Here is a 19,873-nt window from a genome sequence, read left to right as displayed (position 1 = left end):
GTAATTGACAAAACCACCTCATAATGAATTGATTTAGGGTCTAGCTTTTTGATGGCAATTTCTAATTTGGACCCATCATCAATTGGCCTGTGTCCTAGCAATTTTGTGGGTTTATGTAATGAAAATGCACATGAAACGAAAGGCTTTTCACAACTTACTGTAGCAACATGATTGCACACGCAGATGAACAAAGCGACCAGTTGAATGAAATTATTTTGCATAAGAACATTGGTTTAAACATCTAACACAGGTCTCAAATTTAACCGAAAACAACCGCAAACGTAGCAATGAGCATCATCCATCAATTACAGTGGATTTACAACAAATCCTCCCTAAGCCAATGCTGACCTGGAATTATTTACAATTCTTCCGATTTCGCTGCTTTGGCTTTCTTCGACCGATTCAAGTGGAACATAAAAACTAGGTCAAAGATGACTACCGACAAATGTTTCGTCCCTTGTCTTTGCGGATGTAACCTTTAAAGAGCAAAAGACAATTGCGTAAGCCCGTGATGGAAAAGACACGCTCGGGTAGATTTTCGCCGATATTAACAGTTAATCCTGTTCCTGAAATAGGTGATCGTACTGATGGAGATTTAGGCAACACGAAAATGGACGTGGATTTTACCGTTAAAAGGAGCATCCCAGAGCATCCCCAAATCATGCTGGTAGGGGTAAGATTAAAAAGAAATCTTTAGGTCAAATTGGTGCCGCTTTTTTCCTGCTTTCGTTGCAGTGAAGTTGGAGTTAATCGAGTTCAGCGTCATGACAAATTTAGGCTTACGAAAATCTCTCATATAATAAACGCTTGCAAAGTCGTGCGGCTTAGATCGGGGCTGAGATCCTCAACAGGTATTGTTTGATAATATAGGCTAACTGCCCCAAAATAACAAAATGGTTTCCTATGTTCAAGGACGTATAAAAGATTTTGAAAAATAACGTTGTGTTGTTAAAACTATTGTAGGAAAAATTAGAACTAAAAGCAAGCAGTTGGGAAAGGAAAACTAGGTTAAGCCTACAGGAAGTATCTACTGCAATCTATTCGTTGCTCCAAAATAATTCATTACAACTCCAGACTATTGCTGCAATATCGTTAAATAAATCAAATGCATAGCCGTCCACTCTGCCCTTACCCAAAAGCCCTCGAGGGAGTAAGTTTGTAATTGATTAGTGACAATTGTTTTTTTTTTTTGCCGCTGCCATTTTATACCCAAAAACAATTCTACTGCTTGGTGTACCATTGCAAAGGGCACGTTCCCAAACACGGCTCGCAGACCGGAATCGAAACGTAACAATCCATCACAAAAGGTCCGGATTCCGGTGCTTTTTGCCATTCCCTTTTATGTTTTTCAATTTTCATGTTCCACGCTTACTCACACTCCTAGATGTCGTTATTTCTTGCCAGTGTAATTGATTTCGTTGATTTTGGAGGCGTCTGCGAGGCGCGTCTCTCACTGTCTGGCCCAGGTTTTACGGGGAGAGGTGACTTCTCACCCCCACACACACACACACACACAGTCAGTCCTCAGTGCCACATTTTGTCTCTTTGTCTCTCTTGTCGTTGCAGACCACTCACCTACAACAAGCGGGAATCGTGCGCATCGTCAGCCACGACCACAACCCTGCTCGGACCGCACAACTACCCGAGCGCGATGCGCGGTTCCAATGGTGCCCTGCACATGCAATCGATAGTGCCACGTGCAATCAGTCCGCTGATGCAGGTAAGTGTGTTCCGGTGGTGGTGATGATGGTCACAAATTATGCTTGGTACGAAATTGAATTTCGAACACACACACACACTCATAGATTGTGCACAGTGATGGTAAGGGATGTGTGGATTCGGATTCGTGCGATTGTGAGTCGTTTTCAAATTGTTCTCCGGGCTTACCATTCCAACCGGTAAAGGGAACATCTGTTGTCACTGGGATCATTTCAGCAAAGATGTGATTTGTTCTTTGATTTTGCTTGCTTTATGCTACCCACCCCGAAACGTATCCATACATAACATTTTACATTTTCGCTTCTTGCTTTCTTTTCCATTACCTTTACCTTCTCACAGGGTTTAGATGAAAATTCCGTCTAGGAAAAGGGGAAAGATTTACAGTCGGGCCAAAGAAAGCCGTCGACCAACGGAACTTTGCTCTGTGCAATGCGCGCTAGTTGAGCTGGTCAAACAAACAAACAGTGCAACGATCTATTCCGGCAGCTGCGCTTCCCTTTTCGATTGGCCTTTTGCAGTGGATGGAGAGGGAAGAGTTTCGAAGCAGCGATTTGTGTTACTAATAGAAAAGTGAATTTGTGAGCGAAGAGTAGTTGTATAACCGGCACCCGAAAAAGACACATTTTAGCAAGTAAAATTGTTACTAAAGAGACTTACTGTAAAACCGTAAAACACGTCTGTAAAATTCCGATAAGGAAGTTGGTCTCAAAAGTCGACTAGGAAAAAACAAAGGTATAAAAAATCCAATAGAATATTGTAACGTTTTGTTTTGTTTGTAAGTAAAGGTGGAAAAGATAAAAAGAATTGTAAACTAAAAAATAAATACAGTAAAATGTGGCAAAAGAAGCTCTATATGGATGTGCAAAACAAGCTAAAACAAAACAAAACAAATCTTACCATGAACCGAACGATCTAACTGAACGACAGCTGTGGGGAAATATCGGTTACTAGTCGTATACTCGCTGTAGTAAAATTCACCTATACATATTATATATTACCGTATACTGTAGTTGAAATCTCATGGCTCTTGTTTTTGTCTCTCTTTTTGAGTAAATAAATTTATTTAAAAAATGTCCACAACGGGTTTTTTCCTTGGTTCGGTCTCGTAACAACTCTACCCAGCAGGCATGAATGATGACATTAGTTCCTAGTTTTACTGTTTTGTTCAGTGCATTAGTCTGGCCCGTACGATACGCCGTATCTTGCCACGCAACCATCGAAAGTAGAACCGCTCGGTGAGAAAGAATCCCGTTGCTAATCCTCCACCCCAAAGAATAATCCACACGGCAGGTTCCACATCGACAAGGCTGACCGGTACGAATTTTCCACCGCCACCGGTACAGGTAGGTTTTTTCGTGTACAGTTTAGCATTCTCCCGGTACTGAATGCCGTGCTCGTTCAGGCGAAACAATCTACAACGAAAATGTAGCATACATCTCAACATTCGTGGCCTCCTAAAGCTTCCCAGCGCTCCTCACCCAATCTTAACCATCTCCTTATACGACGAGTTCTTCTGTATCGCATAGTATGGGTCGATCACCTGCAGATACTGTATCTCCTGCAGTCCACACTTTTCATCCTCCTGGTACGTTTCACTTATCACCTTATAGCCTACACCCTGCTCCACGTGGAACGCGTACAAACCGTGCCGTATCCGATCGATACCTTGCTCCAGCGGGATAAATGCATCCGACCCGTACGGGCGTCTTATTTTCTGCTCGTACAATGCCTTCCGCGTGGGTTCGGTTGCATGGGTAAAGTAGTGCCGGTTAAAGACAGTATCATGTACACCGAACTTTAGCCGAGATGCTAACAAATCGTCCAATGTTTGAATTTTCGTTGAAGGACTCTGCAACAGCGCCACAATGTTGGCCGAGTAGCTTGCGTACAGAAACATCAGCACCGTAAAGGTAAGCATCGTGATCGTACGGGATGAGCAGCTACGAGGCAGTACGGATGAGCCTTGCTGACAGGAGGCACCGTACATCATGAGCAGTGTGTCGCGTAAGCTAGCGTTCATTGTTGAAGCATCGGATACGGTTGGTAATTCTGGTTCTTCGTGCGCAATACGCCATTCTACCCAAAGTGTAACGAGCAGTAGGACCGAGGAAGTTATGATGACAGCTATTACACAAATCCATACTTTCTAGAATAGAAAATAAAGCACACAATTACAAATGACAACTTATGAAATCAATTTATCGACAAGACAAAGACAATTTTACGTTATCAAACGGCAGCACAAACACATTCTCTGTGTAGGATAGTTTCGGTGAACGAAAGATAAACTTTGATCGTGTTTCCGAAGTCATCGCTAGGTACTCGATCACCGCAATACGGTCAGTAGTGAAAAACAGCGGTGAGGCGCCGAGGTCGGCCACATCGTGCACTAGCTCACCGATCATACCGTCCCACATCCCGGTAGTAGTGTTGTAGTAACCCCATGTAGTGACGCGGGAATAATTCACCCCGGCACCTAGATACGATGCTAGACAGTTGGTCAGGATGTAGTTGACCTTCGTGATGGTGTCGATATGTTTATCTCTACCGGAAAAAGACCAAAAATATGCTATTTTTACGTGTTTGAAATATTACCAAACGTATTGAAAAGCGGATAGGATCATGTACTTATAATCTGTAAGATGGTTCATCGTATCCGGGTTGGTAATAACCATCGAGGCGCGAAGTTGATGGCCGTGTAGATTTTTACGCCTCACTGAGGTAACCTTGTGGGTACGCAAATCTTGCAAAAGCCCTCGTTCACTAGCTCCAACAGTCGATCGGGTCCACAAGGCGTAGTTTTCTGTTAGTAGCTCAGTATTTCGACTTACCCTATAAACTTTTGGAGAGTAGAACACACAGTCAGTCATTAGCAACTAGTATTTCCTTTGGGACATATACCAACCTTGTGCAAATCGAATTAAATCGACGGTCTCTTTAAGCATCACAAATACCTCACTACTGACAAGAACTGGCAAGTTTTTTAAAGTCTCAAGATAGTGTTCGATAGTCGTAGGAGCAACAGTTACGGTAGAATCCATCAGCAGCCAGTGATAGTTAAGGTACAGACGCTGTCCTGCATTGTCTAATATCCGTTCCGATTCATTACAACGTAAATCGAGCACAATCATCGTCTGGTGACTTTCGACGTCTTCATCTAGCACTACATTCTGGTAACTATCCTTTCCATCTACCGGCCCTTCACTTCTCGGTTCAACGTACTGCAGAAAATGGTGGCCACCGGCAAGCCCAATTCTTGCAAACTCAAACTTCTGATCTACGAACAAACAGGCAGAACACAGGTGCTTTAGAATTGGATCCCAAACATTCACGCACACGCACAAGAATACCTTCATTCCAGCATCCAACAAAAGCGGTCACCTTCAGGGGTGTCCCAATAAGGCTAAGCAAGCCCCCAACCGCTTCAGCCACTGACGAATCAATGTACCGATCGGCAGAGACGGACGGACAGCTCCCAGCAAGCAACAGGCACGCTATCATCAGAAGCAGAATTAAATCTTGTTTATCGCTGCCAACCATGACTGACTAGCCGGCAGTAGGTGATAGCTTGTAGGGTCTTTTGTGTTAACTCGGATATCTCCGTCCCTTCCGAGTAGTGGTTTCACCGACCGAGATCAAACGACGATGATGGACGATGGTACACTGGTACCGTCGGGACGCGATATTTATAGCCCCGGCAAGATTCAATCACACCGAGCAAACACAATTAACTTCCGTTATGACGACCCGGCAAAAGTCAATAGGAAAGAAAGCTAACGATTCGGAGTAAGGATTCAGACACGAAGGGGCTACACCGCCAGCCCTACTTCTTTACCGTCACCTCCCGGAAGCAGTGGTACCTTGTGCATACGGTTATTGAATTATCCATCCAGCCAGGCCCTTCCAGCGCCCAGTGTAAACAGTCTAGTTCCGTTCGTTCTCACCCATTTGCATACACATACCCGGGGACGGTTTCGTAGCAGCGTGGGAAGCAAACGCACCTGACGGGATGATGTACGAGAATTGTTCCTAAGAATTGGTACAACCCGGGCGTATATTAGTGCGCCACTGAGCTGATGCAAACGACACAATCCTTTTGCTGCGTCACTTCACTCAAAACCAATCAAATTAAGAAAGCAAATACCATTCCATGCTATTCACTTGATTGCCAGGTGACTTTTTGTTTTGTGACCCACTTCAGGAATGGTCAGAAAACCTGAAGCCACAAAAATGATCTTCAAGTTTGTTTATATATTTTAACCATTCCTCAAAAAAAAAGTTTAAATTATTTTTCATGCCATTTCAATTGCATTCATTCATATGACTTAGATACATAATGGTAAAAGTTTAACTGAAGTTTCCACGATACTTTTTGTTACATTCCTTTATTTCCTGAGAAGAAATCCCTTCAACTTTAAAATAAACTTTAAAGTTCTTGATGAGGACTCCACAAGCCTCGTTCTTTCTCCATTAACACGAGAGCTCATTTAAGAAGTTATTCTTATAGGTGAAGAAGAAATTTGTGTAATATTATAAAAAAGCATCACATCATCATCAATCGACATCCTCGAAACTCTTACACTCGAATGACTCAAGTTTTGAAAATTTTAATAAATATTTTTACCATACTAAATAATCACAAACCAGGGTAACAATCACTATCCGGATGAAACTAATAAAATGTGCATTTATAAACCTCAAGAATTGTTTGTTACAGACCAACGCCTGGAGAGATTCAAAATAACCATTAAATCACAAAAGGCAACAGATGCATTGATCTTCCATAACTGCAATAGTTACATCAATAGTGCCAGAAATAAAACAACTACATCTATCTGAGGAATACAACACACAATAACCAACATACCAGGACAATAACCATACATCCACATCCGAGCATACGCAGGATAAGAAAAGCATAAGGAGGAAATGAATTATTTTTAATGTTCATTGTTTCAGTCATTACAAGCATGCTTAATAGTAAATCCAATATATAAAATAAACCTCAAAAATCAATCTCGATGATTTAAATTATTGTATTCTTAAACATTACAGCAACTCACCAAAGCCCAATAACAGTTTCGGTAATGAAATAATTATTGCACCACACCAGCCAAACACAACCCAAAGCAGTCCCACAGCAAAATTCCCGTTGGTAGCCGTGCTGCAAACAAAGAAAATGCAATTCTCAGAGCAACCATAATAGGCTCCCCATTTCCAATCACCTTCCGACGCATCTGCCTCAGGGTGAAAATTGCACCAGGCGGTATTTTAATATTCATAATAATTACAACACAACGGACGTGTGTATCATATCTGCCGCCAAGCCCCGGTATGGAAATCGTTCACCACAAAAGTCCACAACCGACGCCCACCTAGCGCAACTCCCGGGGCAATCGTAAAGAAGCAAGGGTCTAAAATAACATCAACCGAACGAAGGTTGGAAAACTTTACAGCTAGCACACCAGTTCAGGTCCGGTCGGCTGTGCGCATATTCATCACCGTAGACAGTAACCAAACACCCGGTCACCTTCCAGGCCGTGTTGATGTGGTCCACCAATGGTTTTCCAGCTAACCGGCAAAACCAGAAACACGTTCCCAAACCCTCTTCTACCTTTGGAGGATTCTATCGATTCATTCGCATTCAGCAGAGGGTGCTTTACGGCAAAACGTTTACCAGCAACTTGTTGCTCGAACGGGTAAGCTAACGAGGGCAATCGTGCCGTGGGTGAAAGGACGTCCGAATGAATGGGGTTTTCCCGGGTGTAACATCCAACATGGCAAAGTTAATCCTGTTCACTGTAGGTTCACTTCTACACACCTTACCAACCCCGGAGGGGGTGAGCCGTTGCTCGTCGTCCGAATAGTTGAACCGAGTTGAGAAATCCTTCCAGTGTCTGTCCGTCATGTATTTTATGGTTTTTTCGCTTCCTCCGTCCTCTATCGGAAAACTTCTCAAAAACAAACTTCTCGGACGAATGTGGGTAAGTAGCTACAGTAGCATAACCGGTAACGATGATGGTGTTCCGTCAGTTGAATCCCGGAAACCAGGCCGTGCCACAGTGCAATCGTTGCAGTTGTGCATTGATCCGGATTCGATTCGTTGTCGAGGTTCTCGAGTGCCAATTCAAAGAGGATTTACTCTACAGCTTGCCAACAAAGCGGCTCGTCGGGAAAATGTACAAACAACGTTGCTTTGGTACGGTTGAACTGATCGCGAAAAACATAAATAAAACGGAACGCCATTAGATGTGTCGCAGACTGGGTTTTAAATGAAACAAAATCGTTGCCCGTAGTAAAAAACGATGTCATAGGCCACATTACGCACCGGACATTGTGTTTGTTGGGTACAAGGTAGTACGTCCGTAGCTTATTAGGCGTTTACTTACATCAGCTAGTTCCTACTATGCCGAGCTTTTTTCTCCATTCCGGTACTCGTAATAGGCACTTAATTGTCAATGCCGGTTCATGGTTATAATCGCCGTTTGCTGAACAAATATAGCCAACGATTGTGAACTGGTTCGAAGACGTGCAAGACAGTCAGTGTAAGGCTTGATAATAAAACCAAATTTTGAAATGTTATTTAAAAAAAAAGTTTTATTTTGAATACTCAAAGGATCAATAGAAGTTATGAGTTAAATTAGCAAATGTTGTATTTAGAAACAATTCAAAATGGCTTGTACACAACTCACATAATTTTTAATATTTTTTATTAAAAAAATGGTTTGCCATAAAGACTATAAAATCATATTCTTAATCTAAAATTGATTCTAAAAACTATAGTACAGAAAAGGATCCAGGGTACTTCCAGGACAAAGACCAAAAGGAAGTAGATAAAAGAGAAAATTCATGTCGAGACAGGAGTAAAAGAAAAGGATAAGAGGAAGTATTTAAAGTTAAATAAAGGATGATGAAAGAGAATGGCAAGAGTACTCAGAGATGTCAAAATCAAAGCGGTCGCAGAAAGCATCCATTTTGCCGGGGAAAAAGGCAGTGGTGGCGACGAAGACAAGGACGAAACGATCGTTTGGGAACATATAGAGAAACGAGATCAAGGAGAGAAGGCGCGTCGGTGTTTCCAAGAAGTAAACCAGCAATAAATGCTGCTTGAGCCTGGGATCGTTTGAATTTCTCTGAAATTTGACACCGAGTTGAGTTGGGTGGTAGTTCAACATACGAGCCACCATGAAGGCGCCTAATCGCATTACGTGTTCAGAGCTCAAGATCAACGAAACTCGCTCAACTTTGATCCGATCAGGACGTGCAGCATACTGTTGGGTACGTCTTTGGGCCGCGCATCTTTTTGTGGAACAACTTAAACCGATCTCTCCTCCTCAATTTCTCTGTAGTTTTGGTCTTATTTAGATCAATGTTCAACGATCATTAAAATAGAAAGTGTAGGAAAATTTATTTATAAATCCAATCACATGTGATAAAGGGATAAAGGATCAAATTTCCAGTCCTCTTAGAGCGCAAGAAAGGCTAAATCTGGCACTGTGCCATAGCTACCAATCATTTTTTAAACAATCTTAGGTATTTTATCTATATAACCACTAATACTAAACCCCAACAGTTTCCTTGTTTAGAGTAATATAGAAAATAAGAGAAAGCTTAACGTGGCTGTGCATATATTTCCACGAATTCTGATATGTTTCTACTTGGTTCGAATAAAGAATTCAATTGACTTTATTAGTGTTGAAATTGAGCCATGTCGCTCACATCCATATGCAATATTAATATTCGCTCTTTTCCCTACACTCCATACTGATAGTCATTATGAAGCCGAAACTTTTATCATTAGTCTACACCGACACCTTGTGCTTCGATACGCTTAACGCAATCTAATGAGACTTTGGCGCTTGGGTCCAAGAAATCCCACCGGTCCCACATCATTAGTGTGACCGTTTCTTAACAGTTTGCCCCATCTTTGGCGCCTAAGCGTGCACGTGTAAGCTCGATAGACCACACTTGGCACGCAACTGTTCACCAGAGCAAAAGGTAAATCTTGTATTCTGAGCAGCCAAATCCCAACCAGGAGATAGTTATTTATTGGTTCGTATTCGAGCCCTGTAGTAGAATGCAAAGTGAAGGTTAATTTTAAATTATCATTTCTCGTAAATAGTCGTGAATAGCGAATTCATGAGCAAACAACAGTGCCGATAATAGCCATACACTACCAAGAGCAGTCTGTGAAACGGGTAAAATCAGTGCACGTACACCGACGTCGGCCACTGTCGTCCTATCAAGGTGAAGTAACAAAAGTTCTCACGCATAAGTGTATTCGTAGTAGCAAAACCTCTACTGGGAAGGTACAGGAGAACTGTTTAGCGCACCGGTACCACACAACCACACGGCGAGTTGGTGCGAAATGGAAATACCTTGTAAAGGGGGTCGGCATCTTCCGAGCAGCACTTTGCTAATTGTGCTGCTCGTCACCATCAGCATCCGGCCGTGTGTAGCCACATTCTTCTGGCTTCGTCCGGCACCGACCGACTCCCCAATATCGGGCGATCCACCGAACGGTTGGAGACCGCCAGCGTTAGTACCGGGCGTCATCCTACCGCCCGGCGGTACCAATGGGCCTAAGAAACCGCAAGGGAGCTCTCAGGATTTGCTACGCTTGCCTCGTAAGTGAACGGACAACCACCCTTTCCGGGAGGCTTGTACTTTGCAGGTCACTGTCACAACAGTACCATCCTTTCCCGAGCAAAGTGAAAACACACCCCGGGGGCCGGCTAACACGACGAAACAGTAAACCCATTCCGGTGTACGTTCACATTTCATTGCAGAGATCCTTTGCAACTATGCTGCGACCGGTCGTTGGCCGTCTTATCCACCGTACCTGCAGGCAGCCATCGTTGACCTTGGTCGGCACGTATTTGCCCTCGATGATCCCGGTGTGCGCCAGTACTGTGTGAATTACGTTCGCATCGGCTTCGTCCGGAGACCATGCTGTGCCTATCCAGGTGAGTCGTCTGTGTAAGCAGGTCCATGTGTTTACTACCACTGCAAACGCTTGCAATGCAACGGAAAAGCTTATCCTTTCCATCAAATAAATGTCAACTGCTGTAGAAACAGAGCTTTTTTATCGGTTTTTTTTTTCTTAAATTGATGACTGATTTAACTGCCATTACTGATTTGTTTTGTTTTGCTCTCGTTTTTTCACGCCTTGGTGTGTGCGTGTATTTACTTAGTTTATCCAGTTTACATAATGCCCGGACGCAAAACTACTACTACTACTGAATCTTCGATCGAGACGGATGTTGTGACTGGTATTACTACCGTCCCGGATGAGGCAGACGAAGGAGTGGATAGTAACGGAAATGGAAATGACGGAGAAGGAGAAGGAGAAGGAGAAGGAGAAGGAGAAGGAGAAGGAGAAGGAGAAGGAGAAGGAGAAGGAGAAGGAGAAGGAGAAGGAGAAGGAGAAGGAGAAGGAGAAGGAGAAGGAGAAGGAGAAGGAGAAGGAGAAGGAGAAGGAGAAGGAGAAGGAGAAGGAGAAGGAGAAGGAGAAGGAGAAGGAGAAGGAGAAGGAGAAGGAGAAGGAGAAGGAGAAGGAGAAGGAGAAGGAGAAGGAGAAGGAGAAGGAGAAGGAGAAGGAGAAGGAGAAGGAGAAGGAGAAGGAGAAGGAGAAGGAGAAGGAGAAGGAGAAGGAGAAGGAGAAGGAGAAGGAGAAGGAGAAGGAGAAGGAGAAGGAGAAGGAGAAGGAGAAGGAGAAGGAGAAGGAGAAGGAGAAGGAGAAGGAGAAGGAGAAGGAGAAGGAGAAGGAGAAGGAGAAGGAGAAGGAGAAGGAGAAGGAGAAGGAGAAGGAGAAGGAGAAGGAGAAGGAGAAGGAGAAGGAGAAGGAGAAGGAGAAGGAGAAGGAGAAGGAGAAGGAGAAGGAGAAGGAGAAGGAGAAGGAGAAGGAGAAGGAGAAGGAGAAGGAGAAGGAGAAGGAGAAGGAGAAGGAGAAGGAGAAGGAGAAGGAGAAGGAGAAGGAGAAGGAGAAGGAGAAGGAGAAGGAGAAGGAGAAGGAGAAGGAGAAGGAGAAGGAGAAGGAGAAGGAGAAGGAGAAGGAGAAGGAGAAGGAGAAGGAGAAGGAGAAGGAGAAGGAGAAGGAGAAGGAGAAGGAGAAGGAGAAGGAGAAGGAGAAGGAGAAGGAGAAGGAGAAGGAGAAGGAGAAGGAGAAGGAGAAGGAGAAGGAGAAGGAGAAGGAGAAGGAGAAGGAGAAGGAGAAGGAGAAGGAGAAGGAGAAGGAGAAGGAGAAGGAGAAGGAGAAGGAGAAGGAGAAGGAGAAGGAGAAGGAGAAGGAGAAGGAGAAGGAGAAGGAGAAGGAGAAGGAGAAGGAGAAGGAGAAGGAGAAGGAGAAGGAGAAGGAGAAGGAGAAGGAGAAGGAGAAGGAGAAGGAGAAGGAGAAGGAGAAGGAGAAGGAGAGGGTGGTGAAGGAGAGGGTGGTGAAGGAGAGGGTGGTGAAGAAAAGGGTGGTGAAGGAGAGGGTGGTGAAGGAGAGGGTAGTGAAGGAGAGGGTGATGAAAGAGAGGGTGATGAAGGAGAGGGTGATGAAGGAGAAGGTGAAGGAGAAGGTGAAGGAGAAGGTGGTGAAGGAGAAGGTGGTGAAGGAGAGGGTGGTGAAGGAGAGGGTGGTGAAGGAGAGGGTGGCGAAGAAGCAGGGGGTGAAGAAGCAGCCGAAGAAGGTGCTCCAGCAGAAATTGTTCAATCTTCGCGGCTTGTTTCGGATAAAACAGAGAGGTATCGTCCTTTGAGCGAGCTAACTACTCAAAAACCCATACTTAGCCGTCCCAACATTCGGCCAAAGAACAATAAGAATCAAGTCATTACGATTACATCATCCCCGATACACATTGTCCCACGTCGTTCGCCTTCATCAGTTGGATCAGTTTCTAATAGACTCAATTTAAAACATAAACATTCTCAACCGATGAGAGAAAAACGAGTGAATACAAGCAATCGCCCCATTCGTAGTAGTAAACAATTAAAACCACATAACAAAAAGCGTGCAAAATGGTCGTCGCCTGCAAGGAAACAAAAACGAACATTTAGAAAGGCTAAAATGAACAAAAACGAAAACAACCACACTAATGCACATAAGAAAGGTATGATAAAGACGCAAGAAGAAAAAAAGAAACCCCCGACAAACCACCCATCAAGATCAACGACACACAAAAGAGCGGCAAAAGTAGAACACATCGTTCCCGCCAAAGAGCAGAAAGCTGTCAATAAACGAAAGCACGTTAAAGTAGGCCATGTAAAGTTACCCTCGAAAGGGCATCAAGGGAAGCAGATGCTGGCGACACAGGAATAAGCCACTTCAATGGGTGATGAAAGTGAATCCAACTAATCTGTTACTATGGATACCAGTGTACCAGGACGACGACGCAAAAAAAAAACGCATTTTACTTTGGTGTTTCAGTGTTCAAAAATGTGTGACAATTCTTTATTATCTGCTTGGCAGTCGATGTGAAAAATAAAATAACGTTTTGCATTTTCTTTCCATCTACGCTCTAAAGCTACAATTATCTTCTGCAAAATATCTCATCCTGCAACACACTACGCAAAACGATTATTTTCGATGGAGACGCCTGGTTGCGCTTTAAGACGCTTTCGTTACGTGCTGATGCTTCGTCAATTGGGTCGATCATACGGTTACAAATGATTTTTTTTTTGTCCGTTGTAAGGCGTCAATCGAAATTAAAAAAAAAGGTTTCACGGTACCTTCAGCTTGCATTATACTTTTTTGCATCTATTTTGTTCTGTTGTTGAGTCCACCCTTGGCCGTTTCTTTTTCCAAGAGAGCATGAGTTTGTGTTTTTCGCAGAATTTCGTCGCCTGGGTATGTAAATTCGGTCGTTGGCAAACTGGACCGCTTTTCTTTTCACATTTTTAACATCAGCAGAAGGACGCGCTATCCTGCATATGTATGGGATCGGCGTGGAGGCAGCGTGAGCCCAAAATAGTCTAAAATGGGCTAAATTAATCACCTCGGGAACATGGTGAAAGAGTTTAACATTGTATGTTTTTACTGCGAGCATATTGTATATGAATGGTTTTGTGCAAGGTTTAAAGAATAAATGTTGAGTTCCATTGGTCGATAAATCTTTTCCTTTATTAATGTTATTTTATAACAATTATATCTACCACTCCTTAAAAATGAACTCAGTAATTCATCTAAGTGACACACCAAAATCAATTTTGCAATAAAATAAAGTGCTTTAAAGCTGCAGCATTACTCAATCGCTTACCTCTAGTTGAAAGTCCCACATACCCTCATCAGTCGGATGTGACTTCAGAAAGCACTTTAAGCGACGCATCAATTTCCGTCATAGATTAAAGCAATAAATTCTACACGCAGTAGCTTTACTGCACACCAATCCTAATCCCCATCGGAGAAAATTCCTGTCCCAAAGTAACGATGATTCTAGGAAGATACAAAAAATGAATCTCACCCACTGAACTGTGACTTTTTGTTTCGAGTTGGTTAACGATATTTATCGTCCTCTAGTGAAACTTGGGAGAGAATTGGGCATACATTCTCAAACAGAAATTGCAACGGTGTTGTATTTGATTTCGGGTTATACGTGACCTACATTTCTAAAAGTTGTTTGGACGACCTTAGAACGGGGGAGCGGTCCGGAAGGACGCTTCATCATCGCACTATCGGAAGATTAACTATGAAAAAATATTATTCTTATTTTCGTCGTTTATGATATCACAAGATTCACCAAAGAGATCTTGACTCGTTAATTTTAGCTTCCTTGATTTGATTTATCCGTAGTGCTGTGCAAGCAAGGCATACTATTATGTTCCTATAGCTAAGCAAGCGCGCTCTGCCTGTTCCTCCCTGTTTTAAATTAACCGTGATTTTCGCTCCCTTTAAATTTCGTCTACGGGTAATGAATGAGACATTTATTGACTAAACATGATAAGTATTCGTGATCTACCTCCTGAGACCCGTTAACAGAAAATGATCAATTTGGCGAACGAACCCCAAGGATACCCTCTTCAACAATAAAGGTTCTTCAAGTGGATGGATCTTCAAGCATCAGGTCTAGCTCATGCTAAACTCACACTAGTCTTTCGAGATCAAATTACAGCTCAATAAATATGAATTATTGTTACATAATATAATATTTCACAACGATCGAATGTTTAAACTCCTCTACTGATCAACTACGCATTCCACTGACCATATTCGCTTTCTAAAACAACCAAATTTCTTTTGGACAACCAGCAGCATAACTTTTGGTCAAAGCATTTTCTTCTCCATTTATGTAACTTGTGATCTTGATTTACAAAAAAGAAAACTTTAAATCAAGAAAATTCTCCGTCATTCATGCAACTGCCAAAACCAGTCTCGGCAAACGTGTAAATTCAACTACATCAGCATAACCAAAGTAACTACAACTACAATCAGCGTGGTACGCAACATTTGTCACACTTTGCCTTGAGCAACCTTGAGCAACATACGGACCGTTTACAACCGCTCGCATTCGATGCTTGCTGCGTGTTTTCTTCCACCCCGATAATCCGGGCTGTTCGAACGTTCGGGGAATTCTTCGAAGCGAACAACTCATCACATACTTGTATAAGTGCGTGGCTCGAGAAGGCAGTCCTGTTACCTGCGCCGAGTTTTCTAACCCGTGAGATATTTTGCGACTCGTGTGCGACCGTGTTCCATCCTTTCTTTTTTCCATTCATCCTGTTCCGCACCGTAGTATTCCGTATTTTTGCACTCCGAACGTGTGTGTGTGTGCACACCGTCGAAACACAGCGCTAGACCATCGGTTCGTCCCTGAATGGGTACTTCCGAAACCGGTGGGTGAAACACAGTGGCACCAGCAAACCGCAAGATCGGTCTTACTTATTCTTCTGCCACATCTTCACCGTCCGATATAGTGCGCCGTCTTTAACCGGGTGCAAAATTGACACGCACCGCGTGTTTAGTCGTGAATCGTTCGCCGTTTTTTTTTTTTAACACCGTTTCGGTGCAACGGAAAAGACAGAGTTTTTATGCAGTAACGAACTGTCCCCGAAAATCAGATCTAGGGTCCAAGTCGGAACGAACCAGACTTGCTCGCGTGCGTGTGTATGTGTGTGTGTGCGTGTGTGGTAAAAAAATCCGGTTCAGGTATAAGACGCGTCATCGTAATTTCTAGACGGGGAGAGTGAGAGCATTGCGAAGGAAAACTGTTTCTCGATCAGGATCCAGTTTTCCGACGGATGGCTCCGGTGAGCTCGCTATGCGCCTTCAAGGTGTCGCATCCGATCGTACTTGGCCGGAGCGGAGGAGGACACACCATTCCGCAGAACCATATTGCTGGTGTGGCGCTGTTGGTGTGGGGGTCCTGTCCACCGTTCGCGCTCTCTCCCTCTCTTTCTCTCTTGGTCCATCACCTGTTCACCTCCTAGCTCCTAGACCATCTTCCGTCTCTCTCGCGCTATCTGTGCGCGTGTCGCGTTTTACCCTGAAGAAACATGCAAACGGGGCCCCACGGGAAAGGTGGTGTCGCAATATGCCGTGTCTCGATCTCGATCTCAGACATATATGTGCTATATTTTCGAATCTTCTCACCTATAATGTTTTTATGCGGCGAGACACACACGCGCTCAGAACGAGCTGTGTTTTGCTTATCGAAAAGGTCAAGCGATAAAAAAGGAAAATCCAAACCCCAAGATTGCACAGCCATTCCTCGGCCTGTAATACTTTGTAACGAATCGGGACGAAAACATATGCGTCTCCCGATAATAAAAGAGTGGGCTAGAAAATTCATCCCGAAAATAACCGGGCAACTGCTCTAGTCGAAAAAACGTGGTCGAGCTAATCGTTCGCTCTCTTTCCTGCTGCCACATATACGCATATTTGCTGGTGCTATGCAGCACGATTACCCGGGTCAGCTGTTTCGCTTACTCGCCCGTGTTTGTGGCAGATGGTGCGCGCATTCACTTGCTGTCACACGATTTCGCCCTTTTTTCTTTACTCCTCTATCTCGCTCTTGCATTTTTGTGTGCGAAGGTGATAGAAGACGATGTTTATTTGCCTCCTAAGTGTGAGCGAATGCGTGTGTGTGCGTTGGTCCAGAGTTTAATGGCAGCAGGAGAATGGTACACACACACACACATACACAGACTCCCATTCATGCAGAAGGATATCAGGTCTTGTTTGTGTTTTGATATCCTTTTCGGCTCTTGTGCGGTTTATGTTGGTGTTTTTTCACCCCATTGCAAACTGTCACTTGCGAAACTGTCAGACAGTTTCATTCCTTTCGTAACAAGGAGGCTGTGCAGATAGCCGCATCATGACAGGAACAAGTGTAAATTGCAACAGAAGGAACATTTAGTTTATTACCAGCAGTCGTGTACAGTCGCTAAAAACAATAGACAAGAGAAATAATAGTGACATTCAGTACGGTTTGTGTGAAGTGTGTGTGTGTGTCCATGTGTCGTTGAACTGTGCGGAAAGGAGTGCAAAAATACGGAACAGCCCACGTGCAAAACGGAAGGATTGTTGTTGGTGAAAGGATTATTTCCTAAAATTTTCTAAACTCTTTTCTTCCATATTGCGGTCCACGTTCCCGGTTGTGCTATTCGTGGTGCCTCCCGGATTTTGTGTGGCGCATATGTGCATGTGTGTACCCGTGAATTCCGTTCACTTTCATCCCATCGGTAAAGGTCAAAGCCAAGTGCAGCAAACTGGAGTCTCTAACGAGAACAACCCCCATCTAATCCCGGATCATTGATAAAAGCAGTACAGTAAGTATATATATATGAAGATCGAATGAGCTCTTCTCCCGTGACAACTATATCAAACTCAAGTAAGACTTCCCATTTCCGGATTTCTTGACTTATGTTGGGAATTGGTACCGGTCCTTTCGTGTAAGCAACGGTCGCCAGCCCATCAAGTTAAGTTTGTTTTATATTGGTGGCCTAAGTAACATCTCGTTTAATGCTGATGTTGCTAAGATACTTTCACCTCTCCCATATAATTCGAGGTGACCAATTTGGGAAGGTCGATGTTTTTCAACATGTCAACGTGCCGGGGTTTTAACCCCATTCTTCGCCAGGCTGCGCGCGTGTATGTGTTTGTGTGTGCGAGCTTGTTGTCGAGACAACAATGAAAAGGGGGATTAGAGCCTGCTGTGCAAAGAATATACGCAACGACAGGCTAACAAGGTGCCGGGAGCGGACACAACTAACACACAGTCGGGGACCCCGTATGCTGCAGTTAGCTGCTTGGATGAGCGTGTGTGTATGAGTAGAATCGCGGGGTTGCCACTGATTTTTGTCGACGTGTGATCTGTTCTGGGTTGTGAGAAGTTTTGCTTACGCGATGGGTTGGCGAAGGGAAGGGGGGGGGTGGGGGGGTGGGGGGATCAGTCCCCAAGGGAGCTCTAATCGACAGCACTGAGGCTTTTGTATTTGGGAAAAGAACACACCGGGCAAACACAAACCAACATCCAAATTCTCTTTGTTGAGCAAATCACGAGAGAAATATGCATCGCGCCCGCGGTGTATGCGTGTCATCTCTCTACGTCGCAATTGACAGGTCAAAATCGACAGCCTGCTGCTACACTATCATCCGGGTTCAGTGTTTTCACCGGCAGGGTCTGCAAGATTGCAGGTTCATTAATTGGGAAATTTATCGAGAATTTTCGACCCAGCCCGGCACTTTCTACCCAACTGAAATCATACGGAACACGGAGTGTGTGTGTGTTTTAAAAAAACCCATATTTATGTTTTCTTTTCCCTGCAAGACAGCATCGGAATGCGTTTGCTGAAGGAGAGAGAGAGCGAAAACAGCGAAGCGAAAGAGCGATAAGAATAGCAATAGCGGTGAGGGCGAATGACACGTCGATAGAAGCTGGGGTGCGTGATTTTCTCTTCCGTTCTGCCCTTTTCTCTCTCGCTTGCACTAGCGCAGTAGTCATTCTTTTGCTTGCTGTCACTTTCTTGCGCTCTCTCGTTCTAGCTCTCGCATAAAAAAGCAAAACAACTGCACAACGGTAATGAACCCACCTGACGACGTGTATGCGCTCATGCTACCCCCTGGAAAAGAATGGGAAGAAAGATAGGAAAACAGGAGAATACAGGAATACCCCTTTGGTGGAGGGGGGTGGCACTGGTGGAACCCTTTCCTTGGTTCGTCGACCATTCATCCCCATCGCGATACCACAATCCACTCCCCCCCTCCAGCACACCCTTGTCTCTAGAATCAAGCGAATCAAAACATAACCTGAAACACCGTTAGGAGCACTGAATTTTTGTAGCGCGCGCCTAGAGCCAAGTGTCCGTTCCGCTCGTTCCGTTTTCGCAGTTCGTTCGCCCAGTTTTCTTTCGATCGGAGGATTTATTTCTGCTCTCGAGTTGCTTTTCGTTCTTCTTCGTTTTGGGTAAGACCCAATAATACGCAACGCAAACACGGAGCGTGAAAGGCAATATACACGACCTTTCCTCCGGGAAGAACTTCTCAAGAGTATCTATCTAAAATCAAGCATGCTTTCTCTTTTAGCTACCAAACGCGCCTGCAGAGCATGTATGGACGGACCACTTTACTTTAAAAAGTGCATTAACACGACGGAGGCTCTGCCACGTGTGCATAACCGGTCGCGGTTCTCGCTGATCCGAGATACGATCGTTTCTAATAATCATCTTCCAAAATGGCACTACCACCCGGTCGATCGATCGCATCCGTCACTGGGCTGGAAAAGCCACACGATATGCTTCCAAGATGCTACGTTGGCAAAGCACAATACGCTTGACCGCTAGAAGCACGAACTACTGCGCTCAGCAACTGACCAACCGCCGCCACCCTCGTCGCTCATAACTGATAAGAGTACGAGCGAGCGCCCGGCTTTTGCTTAACCATAATTATCAACGTCAGCATGAAGCTCTATCAGCACACACACACGCTATACTGCCCTTGTTTGGGGGAGGGAGAAATGGGGCTGCGGGCGCTTACCGCTCTGATTGGCGCTCTCTGGTCATAGCTTATCAGCCTCCGGCGATTACTTAACGTCGGTGTTCGCCTGTATTGCTGCTGCTGACGTGTGTATATGCCGGCTTTTATTTAGGGAGTCCCTAGCCTGGCTAGGTTTTGCAATCGGTTGGTAGCTTGGACGGTAAGATACGATTGTTGCTGATGGACGTAAGATCACCTTTT

At 44.3% G+C, this 19,873-nt stretch overlaps 4 protein-coding genes across 5 annotated transcripts in view; 2 read left to right on the top strand and 2 right to left on the bottom strand.

Moving 5' to 3' along the window:
- Positions 1-2,122, top strand: part of LOC126560996 (diuretic hormone receptor-like) — a 39,061-nt gene extending 36,939 nt beyond the window's left edge. The window contains exons 13-14 of the mRNA XM_050216946.1: positions 1,567-1,720; positions 2,059-2,122. Coding sequence (XP_050072903.1) covers positions 1,567-1,720; positions 2,059-2,082 — 178 coding nt within the window. The 3' untranslated portion in view covers positions 2,083-2,122. The remainder of the gene's footprint in view (positions 1-1,566; positions 1,721-2,058) is intronic.
- LOC126562130 (leucine-rich repeat-containing protein 15-like) overlaps positions 1-19,873 on the bottom strand; it is a 487,244-nt gene that overhangs the window by 83,913 nt on the left and 383,458 nt on the right. The window contains exon 3 of one of the 2 annotated variants that reach the window (XM_050218556.1): positions 16,073-16,087. The exons of the other annotated variant lie outside the window; for it this stretch is intronic. The gene's annotated coding sequence lies outside the window, so the exon portion shown is untranslated. Of the gene's footprint in view, positions 1-16,072; positions 16,088-19,873 lie in introns of those variants that run through there. 2 annotated transcript variants of the gene reach the window in all.
- Positions 3,194-5,259, bottom strand: LOC126561957 (ionotropic receptor 75a-like). Its single transcript, XM_050218349.1, has 5 exons — positions 5,070-5,259; positions 4,625-4,996; positions 4,348-4,558; positions 3,945-4,263; positions 3,194-3,865 (listed from the first exon to the last, which is right to left on the bottom strand). The coding sequence occupies exons 1-5, from the start codon at positions 5,257-5,259 to the stop codon at positions 3,194-3,196; spliced, it is 1,764 nt and encodes a 587-aa protein (XP_050074306.1).
- On the top strand, positions 10,088-14,385 carry LOC126560995 (uncharacterized). The gene is made up of 6 exons (XM_050216944.1): positions 10,088-10,346; positions 10,509-10,685; positions 10,914-11,893; positions 12,164-12,212; positions 12,288-12,677; positions 14,333-14,385. The coding sequence occupies exons 1-6, from the start codon at positions 10,088-10,090 to the stop codon at positions 14,383-14,385; spliced, it is 1,908 nt and encodes a 635-aa protein (XP_050072901.1).

The sequence above is a fragment of the Anopheles maculipalpis genome, chromosome 3RL (assembly GCF_943734695.1).
Source record: "Anopheles maculipalpis chromosome 3RL, idAnoMacuDA_375_x, whole genome shotgun sequence".
Classification (NCBI taxonomy): Eukaryota; Metazoa; Arthropoda; class Insecta; order Diptera; family Culicidae; genus Anopheles; species Anopheles maculipalpis.
This window is presented reverse-complemented; position numbering and strand designations above follow the sequence as displayed.